This window comes from Staurois parvus, unplaced genomic scaffold (genome assembly GCF_062004578.1).
Source record: "Staurois parvus isolate SC_StPar_1 unplaced genomic scaffold, SC_StPar_1.0 ptg000818l, whole genome shotgun sequence".
Taxonomy (NCBI): Eukaryota; Metazoa; Chordata; class Amphibia; order Anura; family Ranidae; genus Staurois; species Staurois parvus.
Genome location: NW_028318614.1, coordinates 590,372 through 605,687, shown reverse-complemented (window position 1 = coordinate 605,687; position 15,316 = coordinate 590,372). Strand labels below are relative to the sequence as shown.

The window sequence follows — 15,316 nt, the reverse complement described above, 5'->3', positions numbered from 1 at the left end:
GAAGCTGCCATCTGGGAAGGTGGGTGGTTGGGTTGGAGTTCCTTTGCAACACGCTTGGAAATTTCATCAGATTGATCAGAAAACCCCCCTCTGGTACTTGGGGAGAAAGCAGGTCGATTTGAGCACAATTTGTGCTCCATCCATTCTCCTTCTAAACCAGGTTTTTATACTAGCATAGCCCCCACCCTCCTTCCCCATCCACCACTCCTTGCTCTTTATTATATGCATCCCTGTCTGTAGCAGACCCCTCTAGCTTGCCTTGTCATCTGCTCTGGGTTATATAAGGTGTAAGATCTCTTTAATATATTTATGCCATCGTGTCTTTGAAAGGTTTTCTTTTACACATCAGGGCTTTTCTCCCTGCTCATTTAAATAGCCAGGAAGATTAATGATGGGATACAAATAGATTGCTAACTTATGGAGGCCAGATTGCATGGAGATAGCAGGAGACAATTGAGAGATGTGGGTTTTTTTTCCATGGTATTACGTAGGAAGAGGAACAAGCACAGATAGGAAGCTTTGCAGACAGAGATTGAATTAACATACTGTAGCATCGACAGGGAACACCCCCAAATCCAGCTCTGGAGCCCCCAGAATAGTTTAAGGGAGTTGTCTCATTGTGTCTCATTCTGATAAAATCTGAACTGCTTTTCTTTCCCCCATGCTGGCTCTTTCTGTTATTGTGTGTGAAATGATCTGATCTAGCATTTTATCTGTATTTCTGCAAAGAGATCACCCCTCTGGGAGCACATCCAAAGGGGGAATATTTAGGATGAAACATGCTGCCTCTTCCTTTTACAGACAAGTATGTGAATTGATCAGTTATCTGATCTAGCATTTATCTTTATCCCTGCATAGAGATCACCCCCCTCCCCTGTGAACACATACACAGAGCTAATATTTAGGATGAAACATGCTCCCCTTTTCATAATATAGACAAGTGTGAGAATTGATCAGTTATCTGATCTAGTATGATATCCTTAGCGTACAGCTCACCCCTCTCCAAATGGGCAATATTTTGGTATTATTATGCTGATCTATTATAGAAAAATGTGAATTGATCACACATCTGATCTAGCATTTTATTCTGATCTCTGCATAGGAATCATCCCCATGCGAATACATCCTAAGGGTAATATTTAGGTTTAGACCTGCTGCCCTTTTCATGGATTAGTGTGTAAATTGATCAGTTTTGTGATCTAGCATTTTATTTTTATCTTTACATAGAAATCAGCCTCTCCTTTCTCCCTATAAACACATCCAAAGGGGTCATATTTAGGTTTCAAACATGCTGCCCCTTTCATATTATAGACAACTGTGTAAATTGATCAGTTATATGATCTAACATTTTTATTTTTATGTCTACATAGGGATCACCCCCCCTCCCCTCCCCTCCCCTCATGTGAACACATACAAAGGGGTAATATTTAGGTTTAAAAATCCTACCTCTTTCATATCATAGACAAGTGTGGGAATTGATGTGGTTTAGCATTTTAACCAAATCAGCCCTCAGTGAACACCTCCAAAGAGCTAATATTTAGGTTCATATTATAGACAAATGTGGGAATTGATCAGTTATCTGGTTCAGCATTGCATCCTCATCAGCCCTCAGTGAACACCTCCAAAGAGGTAATATTTAGGTTCATATTATAGACAAATGTGGGAATTGATCAGTTATCTGGTTTAGCATTTCATCCTCATCAGCCCTCAGTGATCACCTCCAAAGAGGTAATATTTAGGTTCATATTATAGACAAATGTGGGAATTGATCAGTTATCTGGTTTAGCATTTCATCCTCATCAGCCCTCAGTGAACACCTCCAAAGAGCTAATATTTAGGTTCATATTATAGACAAATGTGGGAATTGATCAGTTATCTGGTTCAGCATTGCATCCTCATCAGCCCTCAGTGAACACCTCCAAAGAGGTAATATTTAGGTTCATATTATAGACAAATGTGGGAATTGATCAGTTATCTGGTTTAGCATTTCATCCTCATCAGCCCTCAGTGATCACCTCCAAAGAGGTAATATTTAGGTTCATATTATAGACAAATGTGGGAATTGATCAGTTATCTGGTTTAGCATTTCATCCTCATCAGCCCTCAGTGAACACCTCCAAAGAGGTAATATTTAGGTTCATATTATAGACAAATGTGGGAATTGATCAGTTATCTGGTTTAGCATTTCATCCTCATCAGCCCTCAGTGAACATTTCCAAAGAGGTAATATTTAGGTTCATATTATAGACAAATGTGGGAATTGATCAGTTATCTGGTTTAGCATTTCATCCTCATCAGCCCTCAGTGAACACTTCCAAAGAGGTAATATTTAGGATTTAACCTGCTGCCCTTCTCATATTATAGACCAGTGTGTAAATTGATCAGTTATCTGATTTAGGTTTAAACCTCTATGACACGCCTACATGATTCTTAACATCTTAATTTCCCAGTCAGTGAGGTAGTGGTATTTCCCCTTACAAGCAACACTGAGCTTTTTTTTTTTTTTTTTTTTTTTTTTTTTTTTAAAAGCTTGATACAATAGGTCTCTTCCCCACCCACCCTTTGCCTCCCCCTTCCCCTTCTAGATTACCTTACACTTCTTGATCACAAAGCCTGTAACGTAAATCCAAGAGTTTGTTAACCTCTGCATCACTGCTGTTTAAGGCATTTGCCTGTCAAAGCCCTAGCAGGCACCCAAGGGGTTAAGGTATCTTCTCTGCCTTGGCTGGAAACCCTCTAGCTAGTGAGGATGCAGAGCTGTGCTGTAGGCAGGGAGGCAATAGGCGGATGAACAGCGAACTGTACCCATGCACCCTCCTCAACATCTTGGGACCCAGAGGCTTACCTGTGATTTGCGTCAAAAAAAAAAAAAATGCTGACTTCCAAATCTTATTTTTAGCAGCACTGCACTATTTTATTATTAGCCCCAATGCTACGTCGAGAGATTGAAAGCAAGGCTGAATCTCCTTAATCAAAGCTTGCATTGCCATATGGGGTTTTTTTTTTCCTCCCTGACTCCTGTGTGGAAATAATTTAAATAATTGATTTTCCTAGGTCTGCCGTACAAGGCTCTCGTTAAATAACACACCAACCAAGCGTTTAATGGTAGACTCCGGCAATTTAATTACACAATGCATGAAAGACAACCGGTGCAAATGAAGGGGGTAATTAACGGGCGCTAATTGGCACAGAAGATGGGCTAATAGAGGAAACACACACAAAGAAGAGAGGCATCTCAACACAAGATCTAACCCCTGCTTACCTTATTGCAAGCTAACACAAGAATCACAAGCACATCCACATAGGCATTCCCTAAACTTAACACTATGATGAGTCCAGCTTAACGTGGTCCAACTTCAATGCGCGTCAGGAGGGAGAGAAAAACTTCAAGTTGCATCCTTGTGTTAAGAGGCAGCTTGGATGGAGGAAAGAATAAAGGAGATGCTATGGGAGAGAGCACCAGAGACAGAATCAGGCGGAGATAAGGAGGCTGGGGTTGGGGAAAAAAAAAAAAGAAAAAGTCTCCCCACTTCAGCACTTCCCAGCCAACAGACGCTTTCCAAGGTGCTGGAAAAAAAAACCGCCGGCGCTGTCCAAGGTGCTGAAACCGGCAAGCGCTGTCCAGGGTGCTGAAACCGCCGGCGCTGTCCAGGGTGCTGAATAAAACGCCAGCGCTGTCCCAACGTGCTGAAAATGCCAGCGGCTCTACAAAAAGGGGGCTACCATTATTTTTATTTGGCATTAATGAAGACACTAGATATTGCTCCAACACTGGTCCATACCCACGCTCTGTCACGTGAATGCTACCTTGCCAAACCCGTCCCGTTTACAGGGTGATCACATGTCGTGTGGACCCATAGGCAAAAGGAATAACCCCCCTTATTATTATTTTTTTTCTTCCTATAGACACCTATGAACTTGGTCAGCAGGCATCATCTCCTTTAAAAAAAAAAGCCAATCCAGTCCTTCCTATACAAGAAACAGAATCCTAAGCTAGGGAGCTGTCTGACTTGCTCATCCCAAGCACAGGCGCCTCAATGTGCTCCCATCTGATCATTATCAGCTGCGCTATGAGGGATAACAGGTACCTAGCTCAGTCCTCTCTCTGTCACACACACTCTCTCTCTCTCTCTCTCTCTCTCTCTCTCACACACACACACACTCACACACACACAGTGAAATAGCATCTGCTAGCTCCAAGTTTGCAATACACAGCCTGTAATCTCAGACTTAAATCATAGCATTTCCATTAAAGTTCTCTAACAGCACAGCCCGGTGGCCTGAGTAAAGGGTGGAGAGGGGGGAGGGGTGATTAAGACCTAGAAGAATATAAGATGTAAAGAGAGCAGAATGGGAAAGCAGCTATTGCCTATCTCTTCCAAAGCAAGTCCATTTATCAATTTTTTGGAACAATAAAGAATAGAGTGTTGTCACCTACCATTGTTCTATTATGCTGTCCTGGAGACACAAGTGTCTTAAAATCCAGTCTCTCCACCAGATGCTGGAAGGTAATGTCTCTTGTTTGAAGTCATCATGTGAGGACTTCTGCTTTGCTCAGTGGATCGCCCACCACTTGGTGTGACTTATGAATCTAATATCCGCAAGCTTAAACTCTCAACCACCTTGGTGACTACAGAAGACAGAAGGCAACTGGCTGAGAATTTTATGAACCCATAGCTTTACGCAATGCCCTAACAGACTAGCATGTTGTCACCCCCCCCCCCCCCCCCAATCTAATCAACCCCCACCCCCAGATCGCAGGTGATCCCAATCAATAATGGAGTTTATGAGTGACTGCTAAATGACAAACTAGAACACTTAGGAGGGCCGTCCAACCTAGTAAATGATAGCAGATTGCCCAGCTCCTACAACTCATCCGGGACGATCTGCTGTTAAACTTCATCCAAACATCTTTTTTTTAAATGAAACTTGACTCACAGCTGGGTGATTTTGGTTTTGGCAAGCTGATCTGAGCCATGGGATTTTGTCCAAGCTCGCAGGTAAGATTGCATTTGCCTTTGTCAATAGCCATTTGCAGTGCAGGAGTAGCAGAGGGACCTGTTGCACGCCGAGTTCTGTGAACTAAGCCTGCGAACAGGGCAGTTTGGAAAGTTTGAACCATTGGGAGCTATCGCAATGAAGACTATAGAATGGACAGATAGGCAAAAGAAAACGACCTGCCTTACACATAAGCCAAACATGCTCTTTCTCCTTGATATCGACCTAGTGGAAAATGTATTCCTCCCCAGAGAGGTTTGCTGGAGTGTAGGCTGGAGTTCTCACCTGTACAATCTACGAAAACTCAAATGTACAACTGTATTCCAAAATTGCATATAGTAATGATGTGATGCTGACGTTAATGTACCAGGACTTCTAGGTTTACTTCTGTCTTCTAAATCAGTATGGACTATTGTAACAGTGAGTGAAGTGGACTTAAATGCTCAGTGGCACTACTGTTCCCAGCATGGAGAGAGAGAGAGGAGAGAGACACTCTGTATGTGCATATATATATAATATATATATATATATATATAACAGCAGGTAACTCCATAGAAAGATGGCATTCTGATGCCCAGATGTTATTGAGGCTCTCTGTATGTGCATATATATATTCTTTGTAATAGAAATTGTAATGGGCAGACATTGGATATTTTGTTAGGAATGGGGTGTAGGGAAAGGTTGAGCACTCCGGAGCTTAGTTGAAATACCTTAAACCGCCAGTTGGGGTGGAGGGTAGATATCAGAAGTCTATTAGGTGCTGGTTAAAATGGGTGGCCCATGGGTTCCAAATTATCCTAAACTGAAAAGTGGACTTAGATGGTCAGTGGCACTATAGTTCCCAGCATGTGTGTGTGTGTGTGTGAGAGAGAAAAAACAGGTAACTCTATAGAAAGCTGTAATTCTGATGCCCAGATATTGTTGGTAATGGATACCTGGTAATGGATACCTGTTAAATTAGGCTTTTATGGGGGAGGAATGGGAGGGCACAGGTGACACCCATTGAAAAATGCAGCCTGCTTTGGGTCAAATGATTTCCTGAAAATGTACTGGCTTTTCACTAGGAAGGGATCTAACCCTAATAGTGGGCAGGCCTAATTGTGGCAGGTGGACATCTGTCAGACTTGTTTTATGACTGTACAAGATAGCAGCTTCCAATGTCAAATCATGATATTTATAAAGATATAATTTACAGGATATGCCTAAGGCTCTTCAGAGGGGGTGTAATATTGCAGGAACATCTGTGCGTTCATGTCTTATTCACAGGGACTGATTAATCTTGATTCAGCTGTAACCATATACAGATTCAATGCAGTGCAATGATGCACTGTGTAGTCATTCAGGCTGTTACGCTCAAGCTGAATGCGTTGTAACTGCAAACAGATCAGTGAATAGTGTGAGACGCAACAAGTGCTTCATAAAACATCTGCAGCTGCTGACTGATGGAATGGGTGTGCAATTGTGAAATGTGTGGGTGAAGTGATTAGAGTGAACCCTACAGTATGGCACTAAGAGGTTGATTGCATTGGCATTGGAAGATAGAGGTAGGGCTAAGGGACTTTATCTATGTGAACATCACCACTAGGCAAGCTAGTTGGGGGTTACACAGTACATTCTTTGAGATGAACAGGACAAGGGAATCTATTAACAGTTATTATGTGTATTATGTGTAGCTGCTGAGAAAAAGTCTTTGTGTTTTTTATTGGTTCAATTAGAGACTGCAGTTTATAACTAACTGCATTGTGGAATAGCTAAGTTAAAGCCCATCTGTGGTGGGACTTCCTCTACACTGAAAGGGTTAAATGTTCCTGTAGGTCTAGGGGGCTCTAAAAAGCCATTTTACTTATGTAATAATCTCCTCCCCCAGTGGTTGGTGCTCTCTTCTGCTCTCCTATGCTGTCACTCTGCATATTCATGTTCACTGCATAGCTATGGGCTCTGCACTGGACTTGATGACATCAGAGGACCTGCGACCATTGGAGCATAGGGAAGATGAGGTTGCTGGAATGGGCTTAAAGCCTGGAGGTAGCCTGTAGGAATGGAGGATCGAGTAAGTAAAACTGTTATACTCCCCCCTCCCTTATTTGACCCAAGATGTAAACAAGCCTTTTACCCTTGGGGTGGGGGTGGCGGTGCCAATGGCTAACTGAGTTTGCAGGGCAGGCTAACAACACTGCTTAGCATTTTCAGCATGTAGCACCAAGTGCTGTTACAGGCAGGGTCTCCAGGTAAGAAACTTTGCAACAAATTCAGAAGAAAAATAGAAAACTGTATACAGTGAGACATGGTGCCACCTATACAGAAAAAAATAGATTTTGGATTTACATACACTTTATTAATGCTGGAGACAAGGAAAGTATGGCTACTGCCTTTGTCAACCAGTCAGATCAACATTCCATTTACCAAACACAGGTTAGAAAAGCCAAAGCAAAATGTGTTGATTAATTAGATATACAAATTTTTCTGGCATTGATTAGTAATCTATTGACAGAAGTGTGACTGTTGATGTTTGTCTCCAATTGTACTCTTTGCTGTGTTTCCCAAGAGAGTTAAAGATGAAATGTGATTGGTGAAAAGTGGTAGTTAATAGCTCCACCAGTGCTTCCATGCTGCCATAATCTCTACTAATTTTCTTCTAAAGTTTACAGAACTTTACTTTTTTCCTTTTGTTTTTAAGTTTTATAGCATTTTTACAAGTTTAGATTTGGTGTGCACCCATTTCTTGAACATAACATGCATTTCTTTTTTCTCTGTTTTACCATGTTTATTGTTCTACTGAAGGCAGATGTGTAGATCCTGTGCAATAAATGGTACAAAAATCAGTGTAGTAACTAATAGTAACCAATTAGATTTCACTTTCCTGAGATCACCACAGATCGATTCTCATTGTGCTATGGCTATTGCTCTTTGCACTTTCCTCCTCGCAAAGGTATATTGAATAACACCAATGTATTGAATATGTGGAGGTTAGCTTACAGACCAACAGCTTGTATATTAGAAAAAATTATGTTAGGAAAATACTTTCAAATGTCTTTAGTATTCTGGGCTTAAACAATAACATGAAATGAATAGACTGATGTTTAGCAATGGACCAACAAGATAAAGTAAATTTTTTTCCCCCTAAAAGTGTTTGTAAACCATAACATGTACCCAGGAAAGTGACCAGCCTCAGGTGATACAGAGAGATTAAACAAATCCTCTTACATAAGCTGTACCTGTTTATCTACAGTCTTCTCTTTTCTACATCTGTGCAAAGGGCTGAATTTATAAAGTTTGTGTGAGAGTTCAAAAAAAAGGGGTGGAGAGCTGAGGTTACACTGTGCAGAGCTCAGTGAGGAGAGTTCTGAGAGCTGATTGGAGAAAATAAGCACACCCTGCTCCACACAGCTCACAGGAACAGAGCTGAGGCTGTTAATCTGCTGGATGTCCTTTCCCTGTCACCATTTTTCTCTTGGTGTCAGGAAAATCTGTCAGAAGTGATTCAAGCTGACAGCAGAGGAATGACACAGCAGACAGAAAGGACACTTAGTGCTCTTAATTGAGACAAGTACACACTATAGAGGGATGTGCTTTGTTCATATTTCATGTCTGAGGTTTACAACCACTTAAAGGAACTGAAAGGAAACTGTGCCCAGGCAACCAGTGTTGCCTGTAGCGGGGGCAGACTGACAACTCATGGGGCCCCCGGGCAATAGGGGATCATGGGGCCCCTGTGTCCACGCCCTAACTCAAAAAAGCCTATTAAAAAGGTACCAGGGGCATCTCATGGGGCCCCCTACTGACCCCGGGCACTCGGGCAGTGCCTGAGTTTCCAAATGGTCAGTCCGCCCCTGGCCTGTAGTCTCACCGCAACTGATCTTTTCCCCAAGACTGAGTTGCCATGCTTTGTTCTACACTGTGTCCTTGGTGTGTGTGTGTTGGGGGGAGGGGGGGCGGTAGGGGTAGGGCTGCTTTCTCATGTCAGGGCGTCCAACAAGGAGAACAGTGACAGCAGCACAGTAGTAAGATTGCAAAATCTCACTACAAATCTCTTGAACCTAGCATTGAGACAGCAGTGCCTTATACCTTGCATTGCAGATATTCAGCTATAAGGCTGAGGTACAGGAATGCCTAGGCACACCCACATACTAGGAAGTTCACTGCTATTTTCAGGAGGAATTTCAGGAGGAAAAGTTACATTTTCAGAGTAATGCGTAGGTGCCATTAACATAAATAAGTGTTCCCTTTAACAGCAAATTTTCACTATTTGAGTTTAGACCTGCTTTCAGATTGCTGGTATTTAAATGAATGGTACAATTTAACAAAAAAATAAAGATTACTCTAAGTGTAAAATATTTTGCAATATCTATAGTAGTTACAGAGCCTATTTAAGAGCTTTCAACTCCAGGTGCTTCATGCACCAGGTAAACACAACTTAATTATTTCAGTCTGTTTTAAAATAATAATAATAAAAATAATAACAATATTGTTTGTGTGATTCACTCATTTCTTCTTTCTTCTTTTCTGCTCTACTTGTGTGGGGACATGTAGACATTTTCAAGTAAACCCCGCAATGTAACTAAAGTGTGAAGTGGAATGGGGGGGGGGATTCACAAGTGTGCTTTTTTTTAAAGCCATTGTTTCTACTTTTTAAATAATATGTAAACCTAAATTTCAGGTAAATGGCAAGTTACCAGCTGAAATACATATGTGGGAGTTGTTTAACTTGGCCAAAGTATTTTTACAATTTAACAGCCAGTCCTGGGAAATACACAGCACTGCCTACTGCTTGCTTTCAATTATCTCCAAACTCCTAGAATGCCTAGTCTATAATCATCAGAGCTGCTACCTCACTGACAACTTTCTTAACCCTTTACAGTCTGTCATTTACCCACAAGACTTCACTGAATCTGTCCTTCTGAAACTCATTAATGACATATTAACTGCTAAAAGCAATGGGCTCTACGTTGTACTTATACCATTAGATCTCTCTACTGCCTTTGATATAGTTGACCACCTGCTTCTCTAAAAGAAAATTCACACTTTTGGCCTCCAAGGTTCTTCTCTTTCCTTGATCTCCTTCTACCTATCAATGTACTCCTTCTGCATCACCTACAACTCCATCTCCTCCTCTCCCCTTATTTATATAGGGGTCTTCCAAGGTTCTGTGCTCTGAGGCCTTCTATTCTATATCTACCCCTCCTCCCTTAGCCACTTGATAGCCTCTCATGGTTTCTGACAACCATTTGACAATACCCAAATGTTATTCTCTACTCCTCTGCTCATCCCTTTTAGTATCTTTACATATCACTAATTTACCAACTGATATATCATTATGGATCTCACATCACCAATCTCAATATTTCAGATAGTAGACTTATAATAATTGCTCCATCAACAGCACAACCATCAGTCCCTCCTCTTATGTCAAGTTTCTAGGTGTATTCCTTTAATCTGAGCTCTTCTACTGGCCCCATCCCCAATCTCTATCCAAATCTTGCTGCATTCACATCAGTAACATTTTCAAAGTACACTGCTTCTTAACCAATGACACAAAAAAAACCTGCTAATTCCCTCCATAGTTATCGAGTACCTTGACTATTGCAACTTCTTTCTTATTTGCCTATCTCTTACCAGGCTATGTCCCCTTAAACAAAGAGCAGAAAGGGTTAGGCAATCTTGTGCATTAAAAAACACACTAGTGTTTAAAGGAAGGCTAAGTAATGCACTTTCAATGATCAGATCGGTTAATGCCTTACTAAAGCCTTATAATCTAGGTTATTGTCACAACCACCAGCAGCAACTGGGAGCCCAGGATGGAAACCAGTATCATCCAAACCTGTTACCATCCTACGTTCCCATTTCCTGGTGGTGGTTGGGACAATGACCTGGATCAAAAGGTTTGACTAACCTTGACATGAACCAATCTGATCATTGTGAGTAAATTACTTATCTTCCCTTTAAACTTTGCTGTGTTTTCTTAACATCTTTGCCCTTTCTGGTCCTTTGTTGCAGTTTTTGTCTTTCCTCTACCTTCTTCAGCTGCAAAACCATGCATCCCCATGTGTATGTCATTTTTATGGACTCTTGCTTCTGACTATTATCAAACAATATCAGTACAGTATATCTTACAGCAACATATCTCCCAAAGAAGCCAGTGTTGGTGAAACATGTTGAGATTAGCCCACATAAATTGCTATTGTAGATATACTGATGGACTGAGTTATGTAATAAGAAAGTCTTTTGAATACTTTTTTAATGTAATTTTATTGGGAACCACAATAGTTTGTTTTACTTTTTAAACTGGATGTGTACTATTTGGCACCTGAAAAGTGCCACATTTTTCTTGTTCCCTATTATCAAACCATTGTTCAAGCCCGCTTTCTTTCTACTAATGTTTTGTGTGCGTATATGTTCTTTTTGTTGTATTGTTTTGAGTTTTCTATCCCTCCTTCATGCATTCTTCTACCAGACTCATCCACCTCACCAAATTTTCAGAGTATGCTGCCCTCAGAGTTCCTGTTCAACCAATGAATAAAAGATAAAATACAACACACAATGCCTGCCACATCCCTACCCCAAGCTACATTACCAACCTAGTCTCAAAATGTCTCATCACCTTCTCCCATACTCACCTCCAGGACTTCTCCAGAGCATCTCTTACCCTCTGGAGTTCTGTACCTCAGTCTCTCTGGCTATCCCCTAATCTATCCACCTTTGGAAGATCCCTGAAAATTAATTTCTTCTGGGAAGCTTATCTAGCCTCTACCTAAAACAAACTTTTACTTTCTCCATAAACTCGTCCCATCATGACTAATACCTTTTGTGCTACTTGCTCTTCCCTTTTAGATTGTAAGCTTTCATGAGCAGGGCCCTTCTAACCCTCTTGTCTTAAATTGTGTAACTGTACTGTTTCCCTTTATTTTGTAAATCTGTGTAAACTGTTCTCAATAAATAAATCCTGTATAATAATATATTTGTTTTAAAATAAATATTAGTTGAAATTATGGATGTGGATATTTTGCAAACTCAACTTATGTAGCTATAAGAACTCAGGTAAGGGAATTTTAGTTTAAGCATGCCATGACATATTTGTACCCTTCAGAAGAGATACATGGAGGCTCTGCCTTCAGTACTTTTGATTCACTCACCCAAACCAAGTATGCAGATAAGGAATTCTGACTTTCCTCTGTTTTGCCTGATCTGTATAATTCTAGGTCAATAATTCACAAATAAGCGCAGCCACTAAAATTTCACATACATTTTAATATGTTCATGTTAAGCAAATTTACTTTTCAATATTTTTAAGACTGCAGCCATCATAAATTATTATTTGGTGATCCTGCCATAAAGGTCCTTGTTCTGGTACTTCCTATTACATGGTAAGAATATTCTGCCACTGTTTCCCAATTTTGCTGCTGCCTTGTCCTCCTGTCAGACTGGTTTCTCATGAAGACTACAAATGAACATTTCAATACACATTACACAGTAATGGCCTATTTTTGTCAGTATCAGGACACCTGCCTTGAGATACTCAACCAAAAGGGCTCAGGGGATAAAGTGATTGTGGTGGTCTGCTATTGTAAATTACTGTAAACTCCATAAAGGTTTACTGTAACTCTCAATATCCATACCTGTACCACTCTACCATAGCGCATTCTCCAAATTACAGAAGGCTGGAGCACCAGGAGTTTGTAGAATGCTCCAAAGTCAAAGTGAGTAAATACAGTCTCCTGCACTTGTTAGAGGATCCCAAAGACGACAGTTGGTTAAATTTCCCTTTTGGCTCTGCTGGACATGCCTTGTCTTGCTGCCCTCTCAAGACTGGGGACTTCTGAGAACACTGAAAACCTAAAATAGAACAGAGGTTGCACCAGCCTACTAAATTCTCCTCAAAACTTGACTTTATTATTAAAACCGTGATAAGTATTATACATACAAACCAACATATGTATATGAGCTTGTCACAGTGAAACAGCAAATTCTAATCCACAATGCATCACATCAAATGGTAGAATATACAAAGATACAACTCGCTGACGTGTTTAGAGACCTTGCCTCTTTAGAGCTCTGAGGAAGAAGCAAGGCCTTGAAATGCATCAGCCAGGTGGATCTTTGTATATTCTACCATGAGATGTGGTGCATTGTGGATTGTAATTTGCTGTTCTATTGTGACAAGCTCATATACATATGTTGGTTCTAATAATAAAGTCAAGTTTTGAGTCTAATGCACTAGGCTGGTGCTCTACGGGCATCAACAATTACATACAATAGATCGAGTTTCAAAAGCTACTTCACTTTGAATAAGGGTCCCAGGAAGGTTGGGACACTTGGACTCTTGCTTGGCAAGCCTGCATGGGTTTTTCTTGGACTCAAGCCTGTAATGGTTATTGAACACATTCTTATTAACATAGTTTGCAGCATTTCTGCAATTGTGTTTAGCCAAAGTTAATGTTAAATTTTCTAAAAAACAAAAGAAAAGAATCCTGACAGCTAAAGTATAATAAGAGTCAATATCTCCCAGCTACCAGAACAGGTGAGTACAAGAACATAATGGTGCAGCTCACTGGGATGGAACGGCAGGGTTAAATTCCTTTGCGCTGGTAGTCAAAATGATTAGGCTGCATTTAATCCCCCCTCTCTGAAATGGGAACAAATATATCCCACAGGGATTCCCATAATCTTTCTAACTGTTGTTGATAAGCAGAAATAGGATGACCTCTGCCTTTTTCTTATAAAGTGAAATTGATCCCTAATTACCGAGAGAGTAGGACTGAAGGTAATGATAAAGCTATCTAACTAGCACTAAATGCAGGAATTTAGACTACATGAGCATGGCTGTAGTCTGTTGAGTTTCACCTCTGTCTATGTTGTGTTGTGTTAAAAATGAAAAACTGGAGACAAAGACAGTGTAGAGAAGTAGGGAGTTCTTTGCTAAAATAACTGAGATCACATTATATCAAAGAAATTAGTAAATCTACTCTACTTTTCATAAGCACTAAGCGTCAATTTTTTTAAGTGGTCAACTGTTGTCAAGGTCATCATCTAATTCCTGGACTGAGATTATGGCTTAGAGATAACAATCATGTAAATGATTGTGCCTTGTGTTCACAAATGTCTGACATTGTTTAGCCTCTCACTTTGTGACATACTACTGTACATCAGCATTAATGTGGTTGTAAACCCTTACATATACCTAGTGAAGTGACTAGTCTCAGGTGATAAACAGAGATGAAACAAATTCTACATACGAGGGGCGACTGAAAAGTTCTCGGCCTACCCATGAAGCATTTGTCTTAGCTCAGTTTTATTTTTGCTACTCATAGTACATATCTTTGCAAGGTTCCATACCAAATTTCTCACAAATAGTTTTTTCTTTTTATCAGTTATTGAAGACTGAAGCGTAGAAGGTCATCATTGTCTGAAAGATGGAGAAAGTAAGCAAACGTGCTGTTATCCAATACCTGCTGTTTGTCACGTTTGTTTTCAACAGTCAACATTCTCGGGACCCACCGATTTGACACCTTATGCATGTCTAGCATTACTGTTAAAATGTGTCCAACATGTTCCTGGGATATGCCCACTTTCTCTGCGATGAAACGTTCTGTCACATGCCTGTCTTCCATTACGAGATCCTGGATTGCTGTGATGTTTTCTTCCGTACAGGCAGTTGCTGGCCTTCCACTGTGAGGGGCATCTTGGACAGAGGGGTTCCCCCTCTTGAATTCCGCCAACCACTTTTTAATGGTGGAATAGGAAGGGGCATCCTCCCCTAATGTTTGCATCATGTCCTTGTGGATGTCCTGTCCACTCCTTCCCTTTTTCAGCAGGTATTGGATAACAGCACAGATAAAAGGAGTTCAGCGAGCGCTCATATAATCAGCTGCTAGAACACTCAAAGGAATCACAAAAACCTTGTAACATAAATCATAGAGATTATAGTGCAGCGCTGCAATCTAAGATAAATGAATAGTTCATATAATCTTCATATAGATATTTAAACAGAAACTCTGAAGAAAAACTTGAAGAAAAAGTCTTCCTTATAATGTATTGGTGACTGGAACTGTATAGAAAAAATGCGCACTCACCGACCGCGCATTATAAATGCGCATGTATATGACCATCAATCAGCCTATTTGAAAATTTCAGCTTGCATGTAGGGAATGATATGAATACTATAAAGAAAACATTTATTGGTTTAATATGTATCAATACCCATTTTTTAAAGTTTTGGATGAAGTGAGGATGGACTAGAACTCTTGTAAGTATTTACTCCTATCCTGTCTGGAAAAAAGGTTGTTGCCAGGGCAGGAAGTGGCAGAAATTTTCTTTAACAGCA

The 15,316-nt window shown here is 40.5% G+C and overlaps 1 protein-coding gene and 1 long non-coding RNA gene across 2 annotated transcripts in view; one reads left to right on the top strand and one right to left on the bottom strand.

Annotated features, from left to right (window-relative positions):
* Positions 1-4,629, bottom strand: part of BDNF (brain derived neurotrophic factor) — a 148,553-nt gene extending 143,924 nt beyond the window's left edge. The window contains exon 1 of the mRNA XM_089654955.1: positions 4,439-4,629. Within this exon, the coding sequence (XP_089511081.1) occupies positions 4,439-4,441 (3 nt within the window). The 5' untranslated portion in view covers positions 4,442-4,629. The remainder of the gene's footprint in view (positions 1-4,438) is intronic.
* LOC149443992 (uncharacterized) overlaps positions 2,782-15,316 on the top strand; it is a 159,955-nt gene continuing 147,420 nt past the window's right edge. Inside the window, exon 1 of the long non-coding RNA XR_016306565.1 lies at positions 2,782-5,000. This is a non-coding gene — a long non-coding RNA (uncharacterized LOC149443992). The remainder of the gene's footprint in view (positions 5,001-15,316) is intronic.